Here is a 22,245-nt window from a genome sequence, read left to right on the forward strand (position 1 = left end):
TTAGTGATTTTACTTTTTAAAAATTAGAAATTACCTTTCAAAATACGAGATATATCTACACTTGGGCATGGGACCCTTAATGCCCATGTCTAGATCCTCAAAGGCTGGGCTTGGGTCCACAAATGCAAGCTCGAGACCCTACTAGCCATGTCCAATCCACAAAGATTGGGCTTAAATCTCTCGAGGTTGGGCCTAAGATCCTAGAGCCCATGCCGAATTTTGCGACAACCATGCCTAGTTACTTGAATCTTATGCCCAAGTCACCGGCACCCATTCTCAGGTTGGGCAGCCCCAAGAAATATTAGAGCCTGTGACTATGACCCTAGTGGTTGGGTATTTGTTATATTACATGAATAATGCATGCCTCTTTAGGAAATGAGTTAAGTCTTCTTTTGGAAGAGATCAGAAAATAATTTTCAATTCATTTTTAGATTTGAGCCAAACACTAGAAAACATTGTAATTTTACTAGAAAATGATTTGTTGGAATATATTTTTTGAGAAATGTGAAATTTTCTGTAAAATAAATGCAACCTTAGATGATAAATTGACAAATTTAGTTCACCCATTTAAATGGACGACACATCAATCCACATAAAAAAGAAAATGTTGATTTTTTTAATATTATATTTTTAGTTTATTTACTTTTATTCTTTTCCCTTCTCCTTCCTTCCTTCTTCATGATTATAATTTATTTGTGAGGTTATTCGTATTTTAATTATCGAATTTACTATTGGAGGAAAGAAAGAAGCTTCACGAATACAGAACCTCACCGGCCAAAAACAAATATAACTTCCTCAATGTTCGAGGCCAAACCCCCCCTTTTTCCAAGTTTTCAACTGCAGAGACGCCGCAGCAATTTACGCCGTTTATTGGACCTGGATTAAGGAAATTCTTTATTGTTAAAGTTGACAATTACATGTCATGCATGATGTAGTGTGAAACGAAACATAGACTTCGAACGGGATCGAACACATGCATGTTAGGCCAAGGACAACTATAAAAGGGTGTCGGGCTTGGGTCCTTTGGCTCATCCCACATCCAAACACCTGGTGTAATAGTAAAATAACGTTTGCATCCGGTGGAAAAGAAGATGTCTTCCAAGCACTTGTTGCTCTTGATCCTCAGCTTGGTGGCCCTCGCCGCCCCAGCCCTAGCTGAGTACGCCATGCCACCCGAGCACGGCAAGCACAGGCCCCACCACCATGGGGCCATGCCGCCCGCTTGGGCACCACACCACGGGCATGGGCCGCACCACAGGCCTGGCGCCCCAGGGCCAAGGCATGAGCTTTTGGAGAAGCCGCTCCCAGGCCACCACCACCCGCCAGCCAACGCCCCCTTCCCGCATCACGGTCACCACCCAGCTCATGCGCCATTCCCGCACCATGGCCACCACCATGGAGCGCACCCGCCAATGGAGAGCGGCAAGGGCCCTCACAAGCCGCACATGCCACATGCGCCGGCTCCCGGTCATCCCTACTGAGTCTTTGAACGTTTGATGGCTCATTGATATGCATGTTTTTTTCTGTTAGAATAAGAGCCTTTCAGATGTTATGACTCATCCATGTATTATTTGTCTACATGGCATGGCTTATTGTCCGGCCATTACCATATTCTGGATTACACAGAGCTTGTGCAGCTCATATCTATATCATGTTTCTTGATTATCATCGTAATTATGCACCGACCTTTTAATTTTTTTGTCATGCACTCTCGCACTCACATTTATACTTTTGAGTGATCCTTCCTTTACTATTTTGCCCTTCATTTTTCTCAATGAAAGAAGAGGACATGATGAAGGCCGTAGCAATAGTTCGAGTTCTCAACAATGGATAGGTTTGCACAACTGAAATGATATAATGTTGGCATTTCGGCTCCTAACGCCGAGCATTATCTTGAGAGTAAAAAGTTCAAACGTGGGCCACAAAAATATAAGATTATTCGACGCAACAAACTGCAAATACTTTAAGAAAAGTATATCATGTTAATCATGTTTTTAGAACAGGATAGAAAACCATCCCAATTAAGATTTCGAATAGTCCACCGTCGACCACTGCGACTCTATTCTCTCTCTCTCTCTCTCTCAGAGAAGATCTCGCACGGTGGTGGTTGTCGCCTACAAAGGGGCCATCTCATCGGAGTCGCACGATTGATCACAAAGGATAGTTGATTTCCACCAACCTAGATTCCACTTTTCTCTTGATTTACTTTTTAAATTTAATATTTAATGTTTAATCTTGTCTTGCCATAAAGACAGTGGCTGAGCTTGACCAATTTGTCAGTGGATGCAGAAAATTAAAGTGCAAAGTTTAATAATGTCAATATCATGGATACTTTTTATATTTTTCCTACACGGATGGAGAAAAATAATTTCAAGAAAAAAATGTAAAATTATAAGCACAACCATCAGACCCTCAGGAGAAATGTTCAAAGCATGATAACATGAATTAAAGCGTCAAACAATATGGACGGTTCCAACAATCCTCAAAATAGCCATATTGAACGCTGATTTCCTCTTCTTCTTCTTTTTTTCTTATTTTCTAATTTTATGTATATTTTTAAAGATTTAAGACGGGTTAATGGATCTTTAGGTGTGGGCCTCTTTAGCAATTTTAGATGGACTTTTTAAATTGGCACGTAAGATTACGATTAAATCTAGGAATTTAGGGTACGCATGACAAAATTTCTGGAACATAAATCAATTTCTATTCCATGGATGAGTTTCTAAGTAAAGAAATACGTTTGATAACATAATAAAATTTCTATTCCGGTGGCTAGAGTCCGATGTTCGGTGACCGCTGTTCGGCGTCTAGTGACCGTCGGCAGGTAGCCACAGTCCGAAGTCTGACGTTCGGTGTCTGACGCTAAGCCTAATGACCGGTAGCAAGCAACAAAAGTCCGAAGTCTAACACGGAAGTCCGATGACCGGCAACTGGTGTCCAACGTTTGGAGTTCAACGTCTGACATCCGACATCCAGAGTTTGGTGACAAGAGGCCGGTGGCAGGTGGCTAATGGTTGGTGTTGGCGGTGGGTGGCAGGCGGTCGACATCCGGCAGCTGGTGGCAAGCGGCGGACGGTCGTCGGTGAACATCCGGTGTTGGTGATGAGCCTCCAGCATCCAATGATTGGCGATGAGTAGCCAACGACCGGTGGGTGTTCGGCCTTTGCCGACCAACGGTGGGCAATGGGCGGTCGGGGTGTAATGGTCAGTAACCAAAGTCTGGTGGCAGGTGGTCGGCGGTTGTTGGCCAGGGTTGGTGGTAGGTGGCCAGCAACCAATGGCGGGCGTCCGGCATCCCACAGGTGGCAAGTGAGCAACGGGCGGTGACGAGAGTAAACGATGAGACAAATTTTGACTTCTCATTTCTATTCCAGAAATAGAAAAGCTACAAATTTTTACTTCTAATTTCTACTCCAAATCTATTTCTAGAATATAAATCTATTATAGAAATAAAAAATAAAATTGCGTTACCAAACGGATTTCTATTCCAAACCTGTTCCGGAAAACATAAAAACAGAGAAATAGATAAACGGAAATTTTGTCATGCGCACCCTTAGTGGGTTCAAAGCTCGACATTTAATGAGATCAAATTACTCAATTAGACATTTATTTACATAATAATTCTTTTTTTAAAAAGTATTTGATGGGGGTCAATTGACTCCATGCAAATACAATAATGCCGCAACTGCTAAATGATTGGACACTGTTTTATCATACCAAACAGTGCATGGAGGATTAATTGCCAAAAAGTTTTATAACTATTTTATGGATGTTAATTTAATCATAAACATTTTGATGATTTGTCAATATAATCATTCTGACCAATTTTAGCTATAAATTGCTGATATAGACACTTGTTGTCTTATATGGTGTATGCAGTTTTTGCAATTTTCAAGAGTTTTTTTTCTGAATTTTTAAATTAATTTGTTTATTATTTTCTTCTAGTGGAAAAAGAAGGAAATAAAAAATAAAAGAAAAGAAAAGAAAAGAAAATTAATAATTAATAAGAATTTCAGCTAATTTAAAAAGATTGTCCTTATCATTGATAGTTACTCCACATAAGATAGTCGGTATCCATGCGATTGCAAACCAAAATTGATCATGAGGGTTATATTGGCAAATCGTCAAAAAATTTAAGGTTAAATTGGTCAAATTAAAAAAATCTTATTGGATTGACGAATTCTTTTTACTATTGTCCCCAATCGCCAAGAAACCCTAGCCAAATCATTTTATCTTATTTTACCTGGCCAAATAATCCAAACTACCCAATATGTCCGAGAATGATTCAACGTCAAATTCAAACACAGACCAGTTTTGCTTCTCAAATTCTACGTCCTCTTCGCGTGCCCAGGTGCGCATGTATTGCCTTTACTTGTCTGGGGACTCAGACTTGACTGAACAAACCAATTTACTTTTACAGAAATAATGTCAGTGCGGAAAAGAAGAGCACAAACGACGGCTTGGCTTGAAAATCGTCACTATAGTAAAGAGGCATGCAACTCCAATATTTTTGGATGATTGAATTGTCGCATCTCAATCCATTGCATAACTTCCATTAATTGTCAAACTATTGGAAAGGAAAACAACAACGAAGTGGTTTTTTTTTAGGTCGGAAAAATTGTTTTCATGGTTCAAAAGCATATATGAGAAGTATATATACTTCCATGGTAAAGCAAATCGAAGCAAACCAAAGGCTAGAATACTACAAAACAAGCTAAATCCAAAAATAAGGAGGATTAAAAAGCACTGATAGGGTTAAGCACACTCTCATTCCAAAAGAACAGATTTGTGAAATAAATAATTGGCAATCAATTAGTGGATCTCATACCATCATCAGTGATAAGCACACGTTGGAAATTCCTTTTCAAATAATTATGGTGTTGCAAGTTGTTGGTGTGCACCTAGATTCGGGTTCCTCTACACCTTTGCCTTACGGAGACAACGAAAATAGGTTAAATAAATACAAATCTAACCTATGGAATAGCAAATATTCATAGTTTAGCCAGATGCCAAAGCTCCTGTGATCGTCATTAAAACTAGAGACAGAGGACATGTACACGGATAAAACACAAGAGTATCGAATGTTTGAAAATATTATTAAACTCCCATATCTAAATTGGGAGAGAAGAACTCCTTGGTCTAGAAATTGATTTGGAAAGTTCAAACTCTCAAATCTAAAACTAGATTAGGAGAGCATAGTTCCTAGATCTAGATCGAGAGAGAAAAAAAGAGGAAAAATACCAAAAAACTAAAATAAATAAATAATCAAAATAGACGAAGGAAAGGGTGAGACTAACTCAAACCCTCCCCATGGTTGAAGGTTGAAGAAGAGAAGGATAAAGGAAGTGAGGAGAAGACTTTTCAACTTTTTGGAGAGTTTTTAGTTTAACAATGAAGTGGTTGATTGGATAGGATTCACTCTCAAATGATTTAAAAGTCTTTTTGGTCACAACTTTGAATTCCGAAATCATTCCTTGATCTTAGAAAATCTCGATTCGTCTATGGCGAATGCTTGAGTTGTGCAGAAAATGTGTAGGATAATGGATAATTGTCAAAAAAATATTAAATCTATTACAACTTTACTAATACACTCATAAACCTTTCAATTGCGCTAATTAAGTTATAAATCATTTTCATATTTTGCTAATTGTGTCCATTTGGCAAGCTTTGGCCGAAAATCACTAACATGGACATGAAAATCCTACGTTGCACTATCAATGGTGAAGCGGACAATTTTTAATAATATTTTAATATTTAATTTTTTTAAATAATTTTTAAAATTTTCTTTCTTCTATTTTCATTCTTTACTTTTCTTTTTCTTTCTTTTTCCTTTTCCCTCTACTAGACATTGTTAGGCCTTGTTGATGGTAGCGAAGATTGCTGGCCTCAAGCAAGAGCCAATCCTACTAGCTCTTAGCAAGGGCTACCCTCATCTAGTTTGGTGAGGGTGTCCCTTGCTCGAGGCCGGTGAGGAAAGCCCTAGCCCAAGGACAGCAACCTTTACCAACCATTAATGAGGCCCAAGAAAATGAAAAGAAAATGAAAAATTAATAAAAAATTGAAAAATATTAAATATAAAAAAATCATCAAGATTGGCATCGTTCATGCCACGTAGAATAATTGACATCCATGTCGGCAATTTTTGGCTGAAATTGACCGCACTCAATTAGAAAAATGTGAAAAGGTTTAGTACTGATTAGCAAAAAGTTTATAGGTTTAGGACATTTTAGACAATTTTCCTAAAATAACTTTGGCTTAATCCAACTTACATTGATTTTTGTTGCGGTGACAAGTTCACTCAAAATGAATAGTAATTATGAGTGAAGCCAGATATTTCGATTATGAGTGTGGAACTCCTATGGCAACGCTAAACGTTGATTGCTGCTTCTCGGCCTTTTCGATCGTGAAAAACAAATGAAAGAACAACAATTAACTTTAAAAAAAAAAAGGTTATTATCCTCTTCATCTAGGTTTTGTTTATTTAATAGAGAATATCCCGTAAAAATATTTTTCTCACTCTCCAATATATGAATCAGTAAAAATAAAATAAAATGAGTCAATAAAAATATTTTAATAATAAAAAACAATTGTGGTTAAATTCAGATTAGTGATTTTATTTTTTAAAAATTAGAAATTACTTTTCAAAATACGAGATATATCTACACTTGGGCATGGGACCCTTAATGCCCATGTCTAGATCCTCAAAGGCTGGGCTTGGGTCCACAAAGGCAAGCTCGAGACCCTACTAGCCATGTCCAATCCACAAAGATTGGGCTTAAATCTCTCGAGGTTGGGCCTAAGATCCTAGAGCCCATGCCGAATTTTGCGACAACCATGCCTAGGTACTTGAATCTTATGCCCAAGTCACCGGCACCCATTCTCAGGTTGGGCAGCCCCAAGAAATATTAGAGCCTGTGACTATGACCCTAGTGGTTGGGTATTTGTTATATTACATGAATAATGCATGCCTCTTTAGGAAATGTTAAGTCTTCTTTTGGAAGAGATCGGAAAATAATTTTCAATTCATTTTTAGATTTGAGCCAAACACTAGAAAACATTGTAATTTTACTAGAAAATGATTTGTTGGAATATATTTTTTGAGAAATGTGAAATTTTCTGTAAAATAAATGCAACCTTAGATGATAAATTGACATATTTAGTTCACCCATTTAAATGGACGACACATCAATCCACATAAAAAGAAAATGTTGATTTTTTTAATATTATATTTTTAGTTTATTTTCTTTTTTCTTTTCCTTCTCCTTCCTTCCTTCTTCATGATTATAATTTATTTGTGAGGTTATTCGTATTTTAATTATCGAATTTACTATTGGAGGAAAGAAAGAAGCTTCACGAATACAGAACCTCACCGGCCAAAACAAATATAACTTCCTCAATGTTCGAGGCCAAACCCCCCCTTTTTCCAACTTTTCAACTGCAGAGACGCCGCAGCAATTTACGCCGTTTATTGGACCTGGATTAAGGAAATTCTTTATTTTTAAAGTTGACAATTACATGTCATGCATGATGTAGTGTGAAACGAAATATAGACTTCGAACGGGATTGAACAAATGCATGTTAGGCCAAGGACCAGTATAAAAGGGTGTCGAGCTTGGGTCCTTTGGCTCATCCCACATCCAAACACCTGGTGTAATAGTAAAATAACGTTTGCATCCGGTGGAAAAGAAGATGTCTTCTAAGCACTTGTTGCTCTTGATCCTCAGCTTGGTGGCCCTCGCCGCCCCAGCCCTAGCTGAGTACGCCATGCCACCCGAGCACGGCAAGCACAGGCCCCACCACCATGGGGCCATGCCGCCCGCTTGGGCACCACACCACGGGCATGGGCCGCACCACAGGCCTGGCGCCCCAGGGCCAAGGCATGAGCTTTTGGAGAAGCCGCTCCCAGGCCACCACCACCCGCCAGCTAACGCCCCCTTCCCGCATCACGGTCACCACCCAGCTCATGCGCCATTCCCGCACCATGGCCACCACCATGGAGCGCACCCGCCAATGGAGAGCGGCAAGGGCCCTCACAAGCCGCACATGCCACATGCACCTGCTCCCGGTCATCCCTACTGAGTTTTTGAACATTTGATGGCTCATTGATATGCATGTTTTTTTTTTTTTTGTTAGAATAAGAGCCTTTTAGATGTTATGACTCATCCATGTATTATCTGCCTACATGACATGGCTTATTGACCAGCCATTACCATATTCTGGATTACACAGAGCTCGTGCAGCTCATATCTATATAAAGTTTCTTGATTACTATCGTAATTATGCACCGGTCTTTTAATTTTTTTGTGTATGCATTCATATCATGCACTCTCGCGCTCATCTATACTTCCGCGGATAGTTCCTTAGGTATTTTATCCCTCATTTTTCTCAATGAAAGAAAAGGGCATGATGAAGGCCGTAGCAATAGCTCGAGTCCTCAACAATGGATAAGTGTGCACAACTGAAATGGTATATCCTGTTTGCATTGCGGCTCCTACCGCAGACCATTATCTTGAGAGTAAAAAGTTCAAACGTCGGCCACTAAAATATAAGATTATTCGACGCAAAAACTGCAAATACTTTAAGAAAAGTGTATCATGTTGATCATGTATCTAGAACAGCATATAAAACCATCCCAATAAAGATTTCGAATAGTCCACCGTCGACCACCGCGACTTTATTCTCTCTCTCTCTCTCTCTCTCTCTCTGAGCAGATCTCGCACGGTGGTGGTTCTCGCCTACAAAGAGACCATCTCATCGGAGTCGGACGATTGATCACAAGGGATAGTTGATTTCCACCAAACTAGATTCCGCTTTTCTCTGGATTTACATTTTGAATTTAGTATTTTATGTTTAATCTCGTCTTGTCGTGAAGACAGTCGCTGAGATTAACCAATTTGTCATTCGATGGAGTAATTTAAAGAGCAAATTTTACTAATGTCGATGTCAAAGATAAGTTTAACTTTTCACTAAATGGAATGAGTAAGATAATGTCAACAAAAAATGTAAAATTATAAGCACAACCATCGGAGCCTCAGAATAAATGTGCAAAAGATGATAACATGAATTAAAGCGTCAAACAATATATGGACGGTTCCAATAATCCTCAAAATAACCAAATTGACCGCTGGTTTCCTCCTTTTATTTTTTTTTTTAATGTATTTTTTAAGGATTTAATACCGGTTAATGGATCCTTAGGGTTGGGGCCTCTTTATTAATGTTAGATGGCCTTTTTAAATTGGCACGTAAGATTACGGTCAGGTCGAGGAATTTAGTTAGTGGGTTCAAAACACAACATGTAATGGGATCAAATTGCTCAATTAGACATTTAGATACAAAATAATTCTTTTTAGAAAAAAGTATTTGGTCGGGGTCTATTGACTCCACGCAAATACACTGAATACCACAACTACTAAATTACACCAAGCAATTGATCAGACACTATTATATTGTGCCAAAGATGCGGATAATTGTCAAAAAAAAAAAGTCTTAAATATATCTTATGAGTATTCTTATGCCTTTTGACGATTTGTCAATGTCATCATTTCAATCACTTTTAGTTGGAAATTACTGACGTAACATCAGCTGTCTTACGTGAACAGTTTTTGCAACTTTTCTTTTTGTTTTTGTTTTTTGTTTGGCGAGTGCCACAATTGAAAAAAAAAAAAAGGAAAACCAAAAGAAGAAAATAAATTTTTTTATAAAATAAATAAAAAATTTATAATTTTTTTTTTTAAAATTGTCTATATCAATGCTAATTGCCCCATATAAAACAATCGACATCCACATCGGTAATTGCAGAATTGGCCGAAAAAATTATATTAGCAAATTGTCAAGAAGTGTAAGAGTAAATTGGCCAAATTAAAATTTATTACTGAATTCGTATATATATATATATATATATATATATATATATATATATATATATGTTGTATTTATCCCCAATGTATATGACATTGGAAATCCTACCCACATCATTTTATCTTATTTTACCTGGCCAAATAATCCAAACTATTCAACCTTGTCCGAGAATGATTTAACATCGGATTCAAAGAAACACCAGTTTTGCTTCTCAAATTCTACGTCCTCTTCATGTACCCAGTTGCGTATATTAATGCCGTTATTTGTCTCGGAACTCGGACTCGACTGAACGAGGTAATTCGTTCTTTATTAGGAATGATGTCACTGCTGAAAAAGAAGAGCACAAACAACAACTTGGCTTGAAAACCGTCCTCGCGATGGTTACTAGCGAACCAGATTTCGTCACTATAGTAATCAGAAAAGACTGTCGCATCTCAATCCGTTGCAAAACTTCCTTTAATTGTCAAACTAAACGAAGAAAAACACCAACAAACTTGTTGACTGAATTGGATAAGATTTACTCTCTAAATGATTTGGAATATTTTGGTCATAAATTTGAATTCCCAATCATTCCTTGGTCTTAGAAAATCTCGATTCATCTGTGGTGGATGCTTGAGTTGTGCATTAGGAATTGGATAACTTTGGCTTAATCCAACTTATATTGAGTGCTGCGGTGGTAACAACTTTCACTCACATTGGTTGTCTCTTCCCAACCTTTTCAATTATGAAAAAGACAAACTAATGGAAGAACAACAATGTTAGGAATATAGATGTATAATCTCATTGGCTTAAAAAAAGAGACAATATCCTTTTACGTTAAAAAATATTTTTCACATTTTTAGGCATTTGGACCACTTAAGAAAATGAATTAACAGAACATTTTTTCATAATCAATGGAAAACTTATGCTTAAATTCAGAAAAATAATTTTTTATTAAAAAATTAGAAATCATTTTCCAAAATACGGTATATCTTTGTACCTTCACACCGTAATGGGATCCTCAACAGTAAAGCTTGAGTCCCTTGGTTGAACCCTGGGTCCCATGAGTTGAGCCTAGATCCATAGAGGTAGGCTTGGGACCCTGGAGCCATGTCTAGGTCCACAAAAGTTGGGCCCAAGTCTCTCGAGGTTAAGCCTAAGACCTAGGTGTCCATGCCTAATTCCTCAACAGCCATACTTGGGTAATTAGATCCCACGGCCAAGTCACTAGCGCCTATGCTTAGGTTGGGTAGGCCCAAGAAACCTAAGTTTTTGGAAAGAAGTACACTAGAAATGCCTTAACTTGTGTATGACACTCACTTTAATGCCACAACTTTCCGTCGGCTTATTTAAGAGCCACTTAAAAAAAAAAAAAAAAAAAAATGATCACTTAAGTACCAACTACGTTGCTTGCCGGCATACCCAGTTGACATATAATCTCTAAATGACATTGTGTAGCAAGTTAAAAAAGTGATCACTTTAGTGTCGGTGTTGAAAAAAAAAGTCAATCACTTCAATGCAAATTGTTGTTAAAAGTGATTACTTTACTACCAATCTTAATTAAAAAGTGATCACTCCAGTGCTAAAAAAAATTCCTAAATGATATCATATAGCAAGTTAAGAAGAGATCACTTTAGTGTCAATCATTGTAAAAAAAAAAAAAATGATTACTTCAGTGCCAATCGTTGTTAAAAAGTGATCACTTCAGTATCAATCTTAATGAAAAAAGTGATCACTTTAGTACCAATCTTAATAAAAAAAGTGATTACTTCAGTGCCAAAAAATGCAACGTCATATAACATTTCAAATTATAAAAGCCACGTAATTTCTCTAGTTGGAATTTTTAGCTGGAGGCACTTAAGTAATCGTTTTTCTTCGATTTTGGCACTCTAGTGAACTGGCAAAAAGTTATGACACTAAAGTAAACGCCGTACATAAGTTAAGTCACTTCTAGTGAACTTCTCCCTTGGCTTTTGTGACTAAGATCCCGGGTAGCTGAATATTCCTTATATTACAAGAATATTGCATGTTTCTTTAGGAAAAATCAAGTTTTCCCTTCTAAATAATGAAAAATAATTTCGGATTTTTCTTTTTTCCTAGATAATGATTTCTTGAAAAACATTTTCCATGAATATCAACTTTTCCCCAAAATAAACAAAACTTAAGAGGATAAATTGATATATTTAGTTTACCCATTTAATTTGATGACACTTTCATCCACATAAAAACAAATGTTGAGATGAGTTTTCCTTTTAATCTTTTTCTTTCTTAATTTTTTTCCTTTACCCTTCACCATTCTTCCCTCCTTTAGGTCACATTTGATGACCAAGATAAACGCTAAACCTATCATGTGTTTGGTTGATGTGTAAGAGAAGATATAGCTCCAATAAAAGAAGGATAGGATGCAGATAAAAATATCCAATATGAAAGGGAGCGATAAATGTGGATGGGTTTTTGTGACATCTAGATTTTCGGGTTCGGATTTTGATTAGATAAATTGGGCATTTCATCGACTCGACTATAGTGTTTTTCTCTGAGTTGGCCACTCACGAGATAACTAGACTAGATGGGTAAGCTATTAAGGATTTTAAGGCAGATAGACTTGAGAATTCGACTAGGAATCGATTTCTCAACCGTGTTAATCTCTAGAAGTCATTACGGCACAGTTAAAAATCGAATTAAGATCAGAGATAGGTCGGTTTGACTGAGATGAATGACCGATCGTGGGTGACTCCACTAAATTGGAAAATTCTCATTAACTGGCACTAATTTGATTTTACTATCGTTTTGGTATCCTGTATCCGTATTTGAATCATCGAGATTTTCACGACAATCGAGAGTCGCCAATGTGTCGAGTGGGTTCATCGTGGCTCAAAGAAAATTGACCATGGGTCATTTGTCCTAAAAAGTTCTGAAAACTTCTGGTAGCCTAGGTCACGCTAAAAGCGCGTTGGAGTGAAATTAACCGTCAATCGAGTCCGATTTCAGAAATTGAAGATTCTATGGTGTCACGAACTATTTTAGGAACATTGATTCAATCTAGAAGGTTTTTCAGAGATTCGGAGATTTTTACGGAAAATCATTCGGACGTTTCGGAAAATTAGCAGAGATTCAGATGGGCTAAATCGATGGAAATTGGGACTTCTAAACCGAGTCTCATGAGTGTCAGGGATTTATAGAAAATTGTTCAGGATTTTTCTTCATCAAAATTAGACCTCAATTTGGGGAATTGAGTGATGAAATTAATTCTAAGATTGAGAAATTCGGAATAAGGTGTGGGGCAGCATTTTAGGCAGCAAAATTTATTAATTGGTGGAATTATCTTATAAGAAAGTAAAGGGAGACAAAGGGATATGCATGTGGGCTTTATAGGGAACCATCAATTAATTAATGGAATGGATATCTCTCCTTGACTTTCTTCCCCTTGGCTTCTCACGCACGCTGGCCATCTACCCTCTTTCTCCTTCAATCGAACTCCCTCAATTCTCCATTTTTCCTTTCTTCTCGGCAGCGGAACGCCATCTTCATCCGAAGTCTCTCCCTGCCGTCCCACTGCTCTGTGTATTGCTTGTTCGGCCAATCATCTTCAACGAAGGCCGAGCAGCCTTCCACCGATCTGAAGCCGCACGCGTCTGAGTTCCTCACGCCAGCTGCCACCTGCCGGCTTCTTGGCCTACTTCGGTCAATAATAAAAGCAACCGAAGCTCCTCGGTTGACCGCAAAAGCCCAGCAGTCCAGCGAAATCCCCTCCTTCGCTGCTTCCTCGTCTAGCATCGATTCCACCGAGAACCCCTGTCCATCGAAGCCTCAGCACTTGCCAGCAGCTGCTTCTCATGTTTCCTCTCTTGCGCCATCGCCGAAACTGCTTCTGTGTGGAAGCTGCTACCGCGCGTCTTCAGTTCAATAAGCGAAGCCAGCAAGCGTGCCCTCTCCATGCAGCCAAGGATGACGCTGCTTCATGTCTTCAACCCAACGAAGCTGCTGCCACATCTTCTCTCTGTCACTTGTTCTGTCGGTCAAACCGCACGAGGCTAGCAACTTTCAGCCCAGTATTTTGAAGCCACATGATTTCCAACGGCCCATGGTTTGGCCAGTCCACGTCTCCAACGTGTTCGCAGCACCATAGCCCAACAAGTCCAGTGAAGGTAGGCCTAGTGAACTTCGACCCATCAATTCTTTGGTTACTCGGCCTAATAGTAGCCTTGCTGCTTCGCCTTTCAACCCATCTCAACCCAATAATTAAGCCCATCAGCCCACCTGCTTATTTGATCGGCCCAAGTGCAGCAACCCAGCAGCTCGGCCCAAACTGGTTCAGTTCAGTTCAGCCCATAGTCCAGTGAAGTCCAGCAAATTCTTTTGAAGCCCATGCCTGCGAGGCAAGATCTTCGGGCTTGGCTCAGTGTTCGCGGACGTCGCAAAAAATTTGGATTTCGACCGCCGTCGCGTTGCTGTCGTGGTGTTCCGATCTTCACTTTGCCAAGTGAGTTCACTAATGCCTTCTTATTTTCTAATTATACTTAAAGGCTGATTACATTTAATTAAGTGCAATTAGGTGGTTAGATTATAGTAGATTAGTGATTATTAGATAATTGTGATGCATGTTAGTTAATTAGATTGTGCAATTAGCGAGTAGGCACGTAATACTATTTATTGAATGCTACTTGGGATTTTCCCGACCCTTATCGGCTGTTAATTAGGCAATTCGGGCATAAGTGGAATTTTTAGGAATTAAATATTAATTTTCGAAATTAATTATTTAATTATTTATTTTCCGTAAATTCAACTAGGATGGCTAGTGACCGGGATTTTATGCTGATGATTGTGGTGCAATCTATTTATTTAATTGAGCTTTATATTGTGCTAAATTGAATTTATTGTATTTATTTATTTAATTTCCAAAATTAATTATTTAATTATTTATTTCTCGGAAATTCAATTGGGATAGCCAGTGATCATAATTTTGTGCTAATTGTCGTGGTGCAGTTCATTTATTTAATTGAGCTTTATTTTGTGCTGAATTGAATTACTTGTGAAAGTGAGAATTATTCTTTAATTGAATAATATTTTATTATTAATTGAAAAATAACCGTGCGTCGGTTGACAGCACCAAAAATATTCTAGTGGACTATATAAAATGGTGGGATTTATGGAAAGGAAATTATTTTGTTTTGGCTAAGGCCGGCCGTGTCCCCACACACGGCTATTTTATCGAGAATGATAAAAGATGGAATGGATTCAATGGTCGGATAGTATACTATATCATCTTACGGGCTCTTATATGTCAGCTGGTGTACTATATCAGCCTACGGGTGATATGTCAGCTTAGCGCGAGCAGTATACTTTATCAGTTTAGAGTGAGCATTGGGGTATACAATATTAACCTGCGGGCGATATGTCAGCTTAGTGAGAGCAGTATACCGGTATACTATATCAGCCTACGGGCGATATGTTAGCTTAGCGAGAGCAGTATATCTTAACCCTATTAGCTTAGTGCGAGCTATACTATCTATTTATCAGCTTAGAGTGAACAGTCATGGACTATGGTCGGACTTATAGATAGTATTGAATGTGCCGACCAAGCATGGGTCGTCATGACATGTAATCGACTAGGTCGATTGTTTATTAATTCATTCTAATGCTGTGAATTGATTGATCGAATGGAAATGACCGTGAGTGGTCTTGTTGACGTGTAATCGATTAGGTCAATTTGATCGATGCTTCGATCAGTGATGTGATTGCTTGCGTGCCTATTTGATCTATGCTAATATGTAGATGGAATTTGAGGCCAAGGTAATTTCTTTGACTCATGTTGTGCATAAGCAGCCCTAAGGTGTATTAGTTTACTAATCGGGTCTTAGAGGGTAGAACTTGCTGAGATGTGGTATCAATGGTTATTGAATAACCATTTCAGGACCCTGATGAAGGAGCCTGATGAGGAGGAACCTGAAAAGGAGAACCCTAATGTGGAACCATATGAGAAGGAAGATTTTGGAGAAGAAGATGACCATGAGGAGGGTCCTGAGTACAACCCGGATGAGGACTGAGATCCCATCCTGTTTTGTCAGACCTTGATTATATGTGGATAAGTGTTAGATCAGACCCTTGTGAATAGTATTGCATTATATACTATGAGGTGCTTGTATAAAAGAGTAATTGAGAATTCTAGTATGAAAATTATGGCCCTACTTTTCTATCTCATTACTTTATTGTCTGGGGATTTATAACTGCTTTCGCATGTGCGTATTAAAATGAAAAGGGTCAGCGATACGTCTTGGGATATTGCTTTCAAAATCGACCAAAGGTAAGGGATGTGCGCATGCCTGAGGATTGGGGCATGATAGTTTTCTTATGTCCATAGTATAAAAACTATTTTCTAAAAAAACCATTCCCTCTCCTTATAGCTCTCTAGCTCATATTGAAGATTCACGAAAGTGGCAAGAGAGTTGAAATACTATGCTTTTCAAAATTGGGAAGGTATCATGTTTTCTCTTTCTCACTAGATTTGAAATTCTCTAACTAATCTATATCATCAATGTTGTTGTAGCCTGTTTAGATTTCTTCTCATAATTGGTTTTGTAGTTATGGAATGCTCCAGTGAGCTATTGGCTATCTAATGTTGAGTCTTTTAAATTTTTAATCGACAGCGTATAATTAGTTGGTGGTGGGAGTTCGTTTTCCCTGGGTTGAGAGAAGTTTATGAGAGTTGACGATAATCATGGATTGATCACGTTTTTGCATTTCCGGATTCTTTAGTAATGAATTAAAAGAGAATTTTATATTTTCTTTATGCATTTTTGAGTTCTTTAGTAGTGCATCGTGAGAAAGAGTCAACAATACTTTCCATTTGTGCATTTCTGGGAATAATCATGGATTAATTTAGTGACAATATGTGAGATTCTTCCCATTTTCAATTCTTGGTCCATATTATTATTTGTTGGTTTGAAAATGTTATATTATGAACTTTGGATGATTTTGCTATTATCTCACATACCGGTTTATACTTGTTCATCATGTGAAAAATCGTGTCATTAAGTTCAGATTTAAGATGTATAAAGTGATAATAAGTAAGTACTTTAACTTGGTTTCCAAGTGCAGTGATGAAAATATATAGTGCCCTTGTCTCACTTGACCAGCTCTTGAGGACTGCATTGACAAGAAATGGAATTGGCATAAGGTATGTTATACTGTTAGTTGGATTCCTTTGATACTTAAAAAGGAAAGTTATTGCATTAATTTTTTACCTAAGTTATATGTAATTTATCCTTTCTCCTTATGGATCTAGGAGATAATGATGATAAGAATGATACTTTTTTATGAACCGTGCAAAAGGGCATGTCATTTACTTTGATATGCAATTATTGCTAAATAATTGGAGCAAAGTGCATCATAAATGCCAAAACTTGGTAGAGGTGGACACTAGGTGCCAAAATTGGAGAAGAATAGAACACTATAGTGTCAATGGCAAAAAAATCTTGCCCAACTACTAATGTGGCAATTTTTTTTTTTTTCAAAAAAATGTCTACATGGCACTATAAGCCCTCAAATTTAATTTTTAATGTAAATTTTATTACAATAAATTAAAAAACTATTTTTTTAAAGGAAGAGTGGCAACAAATCAACAAAGACTTCTACGGCCTTTGTTGTTGTTACCACCCCACCATCACCAAAAAAAGGTCAATGACAGTGGGGCGAAGGCTCCTAGCCTTCCCCTAGATTTGGCGAGGGTCGTTAGTCTTCAACCAATTGAGCCAATGGTTGCAACTGGCTAGGTGGACTAGGTGAGGGCCTACATGGCAATCAACTAAGGTCACCGACCACTGGCCGAGGCTCAACGACCCTGGCTAACCCTTGCCCCACCACATCGCCCTTTCTAGCAATGGTGGGGTATCGGTAATGGTGAGGGCTAAAGAGGCCCTTGTTGATTTGCTGCCACTCCTCTTTTTCTTTTTTTTTTTTTTTTTAATTTAATTTAATTAACATATATATATAAAAATCTATTTAGAGTAAAGTGACATCGATTTGCACATTCATTACCAAGTAGACAACTTCGATGAGCCATGTACATAGACCAATTTATTTGTAAAATAATGCCACATCAGATTTTCGGCTAACGTTGCCGAAATCGACATTTAAGTGTCACAATTTAAAAAAAAAAGTGATTTAAGTGTCACAATTTTCAAAAATAGTGATACTTAAGTGTAACTTTTGGAATTTTTGATACTTAAGTATCCCAATGTACTAGGTTTTGGCACTTGCGGTGCACTTTACCCCAAATAATTGACATGATAAGATTTACAAACTTTTGGCTTTATTATTGTGATTTACCAAAGAGCAGGTAGGATATAGCGAAATCCCTGAATTTCATATTATATCTTATGAAAGCTTATCATATATAGAAATCTAGGTGACTAAACACACCCTTAGGCTCCATTCGTTTCATAGAAAATAACTTTCAGGAAAACATTTTTTGGATTTTTCGGCATTTGTTTCAAGGAAAATAAATTGCTTAGGGAAAATATTTTCCATGAAATGAAAAAAGTCTTCTAAATTAAGGAAAAATATTTTTCACTTTTTGAAAAGTAGAAAACATTTTCCTCATTTGGTTTCTTTTATCTCACCCCCTCACAAGCCCTCACTTCCTCCTCCTCAATTTCTTCCTTCTTCTTCTTCTTCTTCCTCCCTTTTTTAAATTATTTTTGTTTTTTATTTAAATTTGAATTATTTTATATTTTTGGTTTATATTTTTTCTTTTTCTTTCCTTTGTTTCACCGCTTCTTCTTTATTGGCCATTCGCTGACCACAGCGATGGCCAGCGACCGGCGACAGGTGAGCCTCGAGCTTGCTTTGGCAAGGCCTAAGGTCGGCAAGCTCAGGCTTACCAAATCGACAAGTGCGAGCCTTGCCATAAGCTCAAGCTCACCAATTTGGCGAGTCGACAAGCGGTGAGCCTCAAGCTCGCCGGCTTCAAGCCTTGCCAGATCGGCGAGCTCCAATCTCACCGGCCTTGCCGCTCGCCACATCGGCAAGCCTCAAGCTTACTGGTGAGCACAATTAGCGAGCGGTGAGCCTAAGCTCACTCGTGAGTGAGCACTTGTGGCCGGTCGCCGACTATTGCCGTGGCCGGTGATTGGCCAAGAAGAAGAGGAGGAAAACAAAGAAAAGAAAAGGACAAAGAAAAGGAAAAAAAGTAATTTAATAATCGATTTAAAAAAATAATAAAAAATTAAAAATCAATTTTAAAAAATGAAATAAATGAAAAAGAGTGTATGAAGGAAAAATATTTTCCTTACCGAATAGAGGAAAATATTTTCCACTTCATTTTCAGGTTTTACTCAAACGCTAGAAAATAATTATTTTTTCCTAGAAAATGGCTTTCTGGAAAATATTTTCCATAAACTCCACATTTTTCGCGAAACGAATGGACCTTTAGTGTTCATGCTATAAGCATGCAACTTGACTTCAAGGTGGCAGCGCCTCATTCGCTACCTTTATGGTCACCATTTCTTGTTTGGAACTAGGAACCTTTACGGCTGCCATCATCTTAATGGTCAATTTCAACTTTAGCCAATGCACATATGGTGATTTGATGGGGAAATTGTCCAATTAATCTTAACCATTGATACCAATTATGTCAATTTAGTCCTTAGAATTTATGTGAAGTTCTAACGTATACCTTCTGATTAATTTTCGCAAGAAATCACTGATGCGGAGGTATGTCACATAGAATGATTAGCGATGATTGAACTATCACGTTAGCGATTTTTTGTGAAAATTTACTGTGAAAAAAAAAGATTTGGAATTTCCTGCAAAAGGTTTGGGACTATATTAACAAAATTGAAACATTTGGAACTGAATTAGTATTCATATAATAGGTTTAGGATTGAAAAATTAATTTTCCCATGACTTGATTGCTTCATGCGGTGACTTGATTCACAACCCGATCTAAGGGGGTAGTTACCTTGAGAGAGGCAAGCGAGTGCACAAAGGGTGATGCGGGCGATAGGTTGCTTGCACCAATTCTATAATGGCGGGTAGTGAGCAACAAAGCAGTGAAGGTGACAAGGAGCAGACACATGGGCAAAAGTGAAGGCAAAGGGGAGAGATTGGCTCAAGCTTTTAAGAGTACATGTAGGTTCTGTTTGTTCCACCAAAAATAACTTCTAGGAAAAAGTTTTCTTTTTGGATTTTCCATTGTTTGTTTCATATAAAATAACTAGTCAAGGAAACCATTTTCCGCTATAAAAAAAAAAAAAAAAATGTTCAAAAGTAGCCCCACTTTTAAAGGTGATTTTTCCATGGAAGAAATTTTCCACAACTTCTTTTACTTTACTTTCTTTCACCAAACACATTTCCCCCTTATTTTTACGTTTTCTTTTTCTTTTCTTTTTAAATTTCTTTTTTTTTCCTTTTTTTTCCTTCTTCCTTGGTCGGTGACTAGCCACAAGCCAACGCCAACCCCATCTTAAGCTAGCGAGGATTGAGCTTGCTTGATTTCGGTGAGGTCGAACCTCACCTGATATGGTGAAGTTGAGCTCATCAACCTCAGCGAGCTCAAGTTTCACTAGAATCTGCCGAGCTCAAGCCTCGCCAACTTGGGGTGATGCTAGAGCTTGCCAATGGCTGATCGCCAATTGTTGCCATAGGCGATGACTAGCCAAGGCCAAGGAAGAAGAAGAAAAATAGACAGCAAAGAAAAAAAGGAAAAGGAAAAGAAAAAATTAAAAATTAAAAATCAATTTTAAAAAATAAAATAAAGATAAAAGTATTGAAAATGAGTGAGTCAATTAGATTGAGTTGAGCTAGAAATACAAGTTTAGATGAAGGGGCTTCAGAGTTTACAAAGTCTAAAGCAGGTTTCAGACTCTACGGCCGAATCAATGGTCTGAAGCGTGTTAATAATCAGAAATGAGTTTAGAATTAATAGCTACGTTAATGATCCGAAGTGAGTTTAGAATTAATCGCATTGTTAATGATCTGAAGTGAGTTCAATATTTGAAATGATTAAAGATTTAACGATCTTATTAAGTTATGAAATGGTTTCATAACTTATTGGTTACATTAATAATTTGAAACTAGAATAAATGGGCAGTATAATGATCTGAAGCGGTTTCAGATTTAAATGACCAATTAATACTCTAAAATAGTTTTAGAATTAACGGTCAAATTAAATATTTGTGACAGTTACAAAGTTAATACCCAGAATAAAAACTTGTAACATTTACAAATAAATGTCTAATGCTTTATAATAGTTACGGAGTCAATACTCGAATTATTGTCTGAAATAGTATTAAAACTTACGTTCAATAGGAGTTACGGCTAAATTAATTCTAAAACGGTTTAGAGTTAATGTGCCGATTTAAATGTAATATGCACTAACTATAAAAGGTAATATAGAGAGCAGATCACCGAATGATCAATAATTGACAATCGATAATTAAAAGTGCTGATACTAATCAACAAAAGCACTCACACGAGAGCAATTGCTAGCACAATTGTAGTTGTGAGATCTCTCAATTTCTCTCTCCTGTTCAATGTGAGAATTGGTGGTGTGTCTGAACTAGAGGCCCAACACTTATGGAGCTAAATCTAAAGAACTTCAAAGCTTGCGAAGAAATCAGACGTTTTGCATCTGAAGAACGTCAAAACTAGTATTATTAGAAGACGTTAGACATTTGTGACCAAGAGTCCAAGAACCTCAGAACTGGTATTACTAGAAGGTGTCAGACGATTGCGATCAGAGTTTGAAGAACGTCAAAACAAAATTTGGAGCACGGTACAAGGTTAATATGATTAGCCCCTTTATCTCTTGTATGTGTTTTTGTTAAAATGCACGAAAATGCTTTAGAAACACTTGTTTTAGCGTTTTTACTTCCGCTGCAATGAGACTTTCATCTTAATTTACTTATGCATGTATGCTTGTTTATCGAAACAAACACCAATAGTGGTATCAGAGCTAATCCTTCGACATTTTCGTGCTTTTAATTGTTGATTGGTTTATGTTGTTTATATGATCTACTGACTAATTCTCATTTGTGATGAGAATTTTTTTTAAAGTCACTTTCAGATTTTTATTTGATATGCATATTTATCGGTAATATGCAAGGTGAGACTATTAATAATAAAGAAAATATCCTTATTTTTGGTGTTGAGTTATAACGGGTGCTTGAACTCGTGGCCTAACATCGTCGTGGTTTGTTCCTATGTTTTGATGGTTGATTGGTTGATTATGGATACATTGAAGTCAGTTGCTATTCAAGAACAAAGGACCACTCCATTATACATTTGATGGTTTGGGGTTTAGGTTGAGTGATTTCCTATAATTGTTAGGTGATGAATCATTTGTGTGACATCCTGAATTTCCAATTTTGTTTTCAATTGAATGAATCGACTTTTCATTGACGTGCCTAT

General features: G+C 37.5%; 2 protein-coding genes and 1 long non-coding RNA gene across 4 annotated transcripts; all 3 read left to right on the forward strand.

The window, feature by feature from the left end:
- Nucleotides 1-1,091: 1,091 nt before the first annotated feature.
- On the forward strand, nucleotides 1,092-1,481 carry LOC120287255 (histidine-rich glycoprotein-like). The gene has a single exon (XM_039299995.1). The coding sequence runs from the start codon at nucleotides 1,092-1,094 to the stop codon at nucleotides 1,479-1,481; it is 390 nt and encodes a 129-aa protein (XP_039155929.1).
- Nucleotides 1,482-7,689: 6,208 nt separating this feature from the next.
- Nucleotides 7,690-8,079, forward strand: LOC104417231 (histidine-rich glycoprotein-like). Its single transcript, XM_010028541.2, has one exon. The coding sequence runs from the start codon at nucleotides 7,690-7,692 to the stop codon at nucleotides 8,077-8,079; it is 390 nt and encodes a 129-aa protein (XP_010026843.1).
- Nucleotides 8,080-13,228: 5,149 nt separating this feature from the next.
- LOC108954317 lies at nucleotides 13,229-16,033 on the forward strand. Of its 2 annotated transcripts, XR_001980113.2 has the most exons (3): nucleotides 13,229-13,982; nucleotides 14,122-14,317; nucleotides 15,749-16,033. It is a non-coding gene; the product is annotated as an uncharacterized LOC108954317 (long non-coding RNA). The 2 variants fall into 2 exon arrangements; XR_005546047.1 differs by having other exon boundaries at nucleotides 13,229-14,317.
- The last annotated feature ends 6,212 nt before the right edge of the window (nucleotides 16,034-22,245 follow it).

This window comes from Eucalyptus grandis, chromosome 8 (genome assembly GCF_016545825.1).
Source record: "Eucalyptus grandis isolate ANBG69807.140 chromosome 8, ASM1654582v1, whole genome shotgun sequence".
Taxonomy (NCBI): Eukaryota; Viridiplantae; Streptophyta; class Magnoliopsida; order Myrtales; family Myrtaceae; genus Eucalyptus; species Eucalyptus grandis.

Excerpts from the sequence above, each read along its gene's own strand:
- LOC120287255 (XM_039299995.1), top strand. The coding sequence starts at position 1,092 with ATGTCTTCCAAGCACTTGTTGCTCTTGATCCTCAGCTTGGTGGCCCTC.
- LOC104417231 (XM_010028541.2), top strand. The coding sequence starts at position 7,690 with ATGTCTTCTAAGCACTTGTTGCTCTTGATCCTCAGCTTGGTGGCCCTC.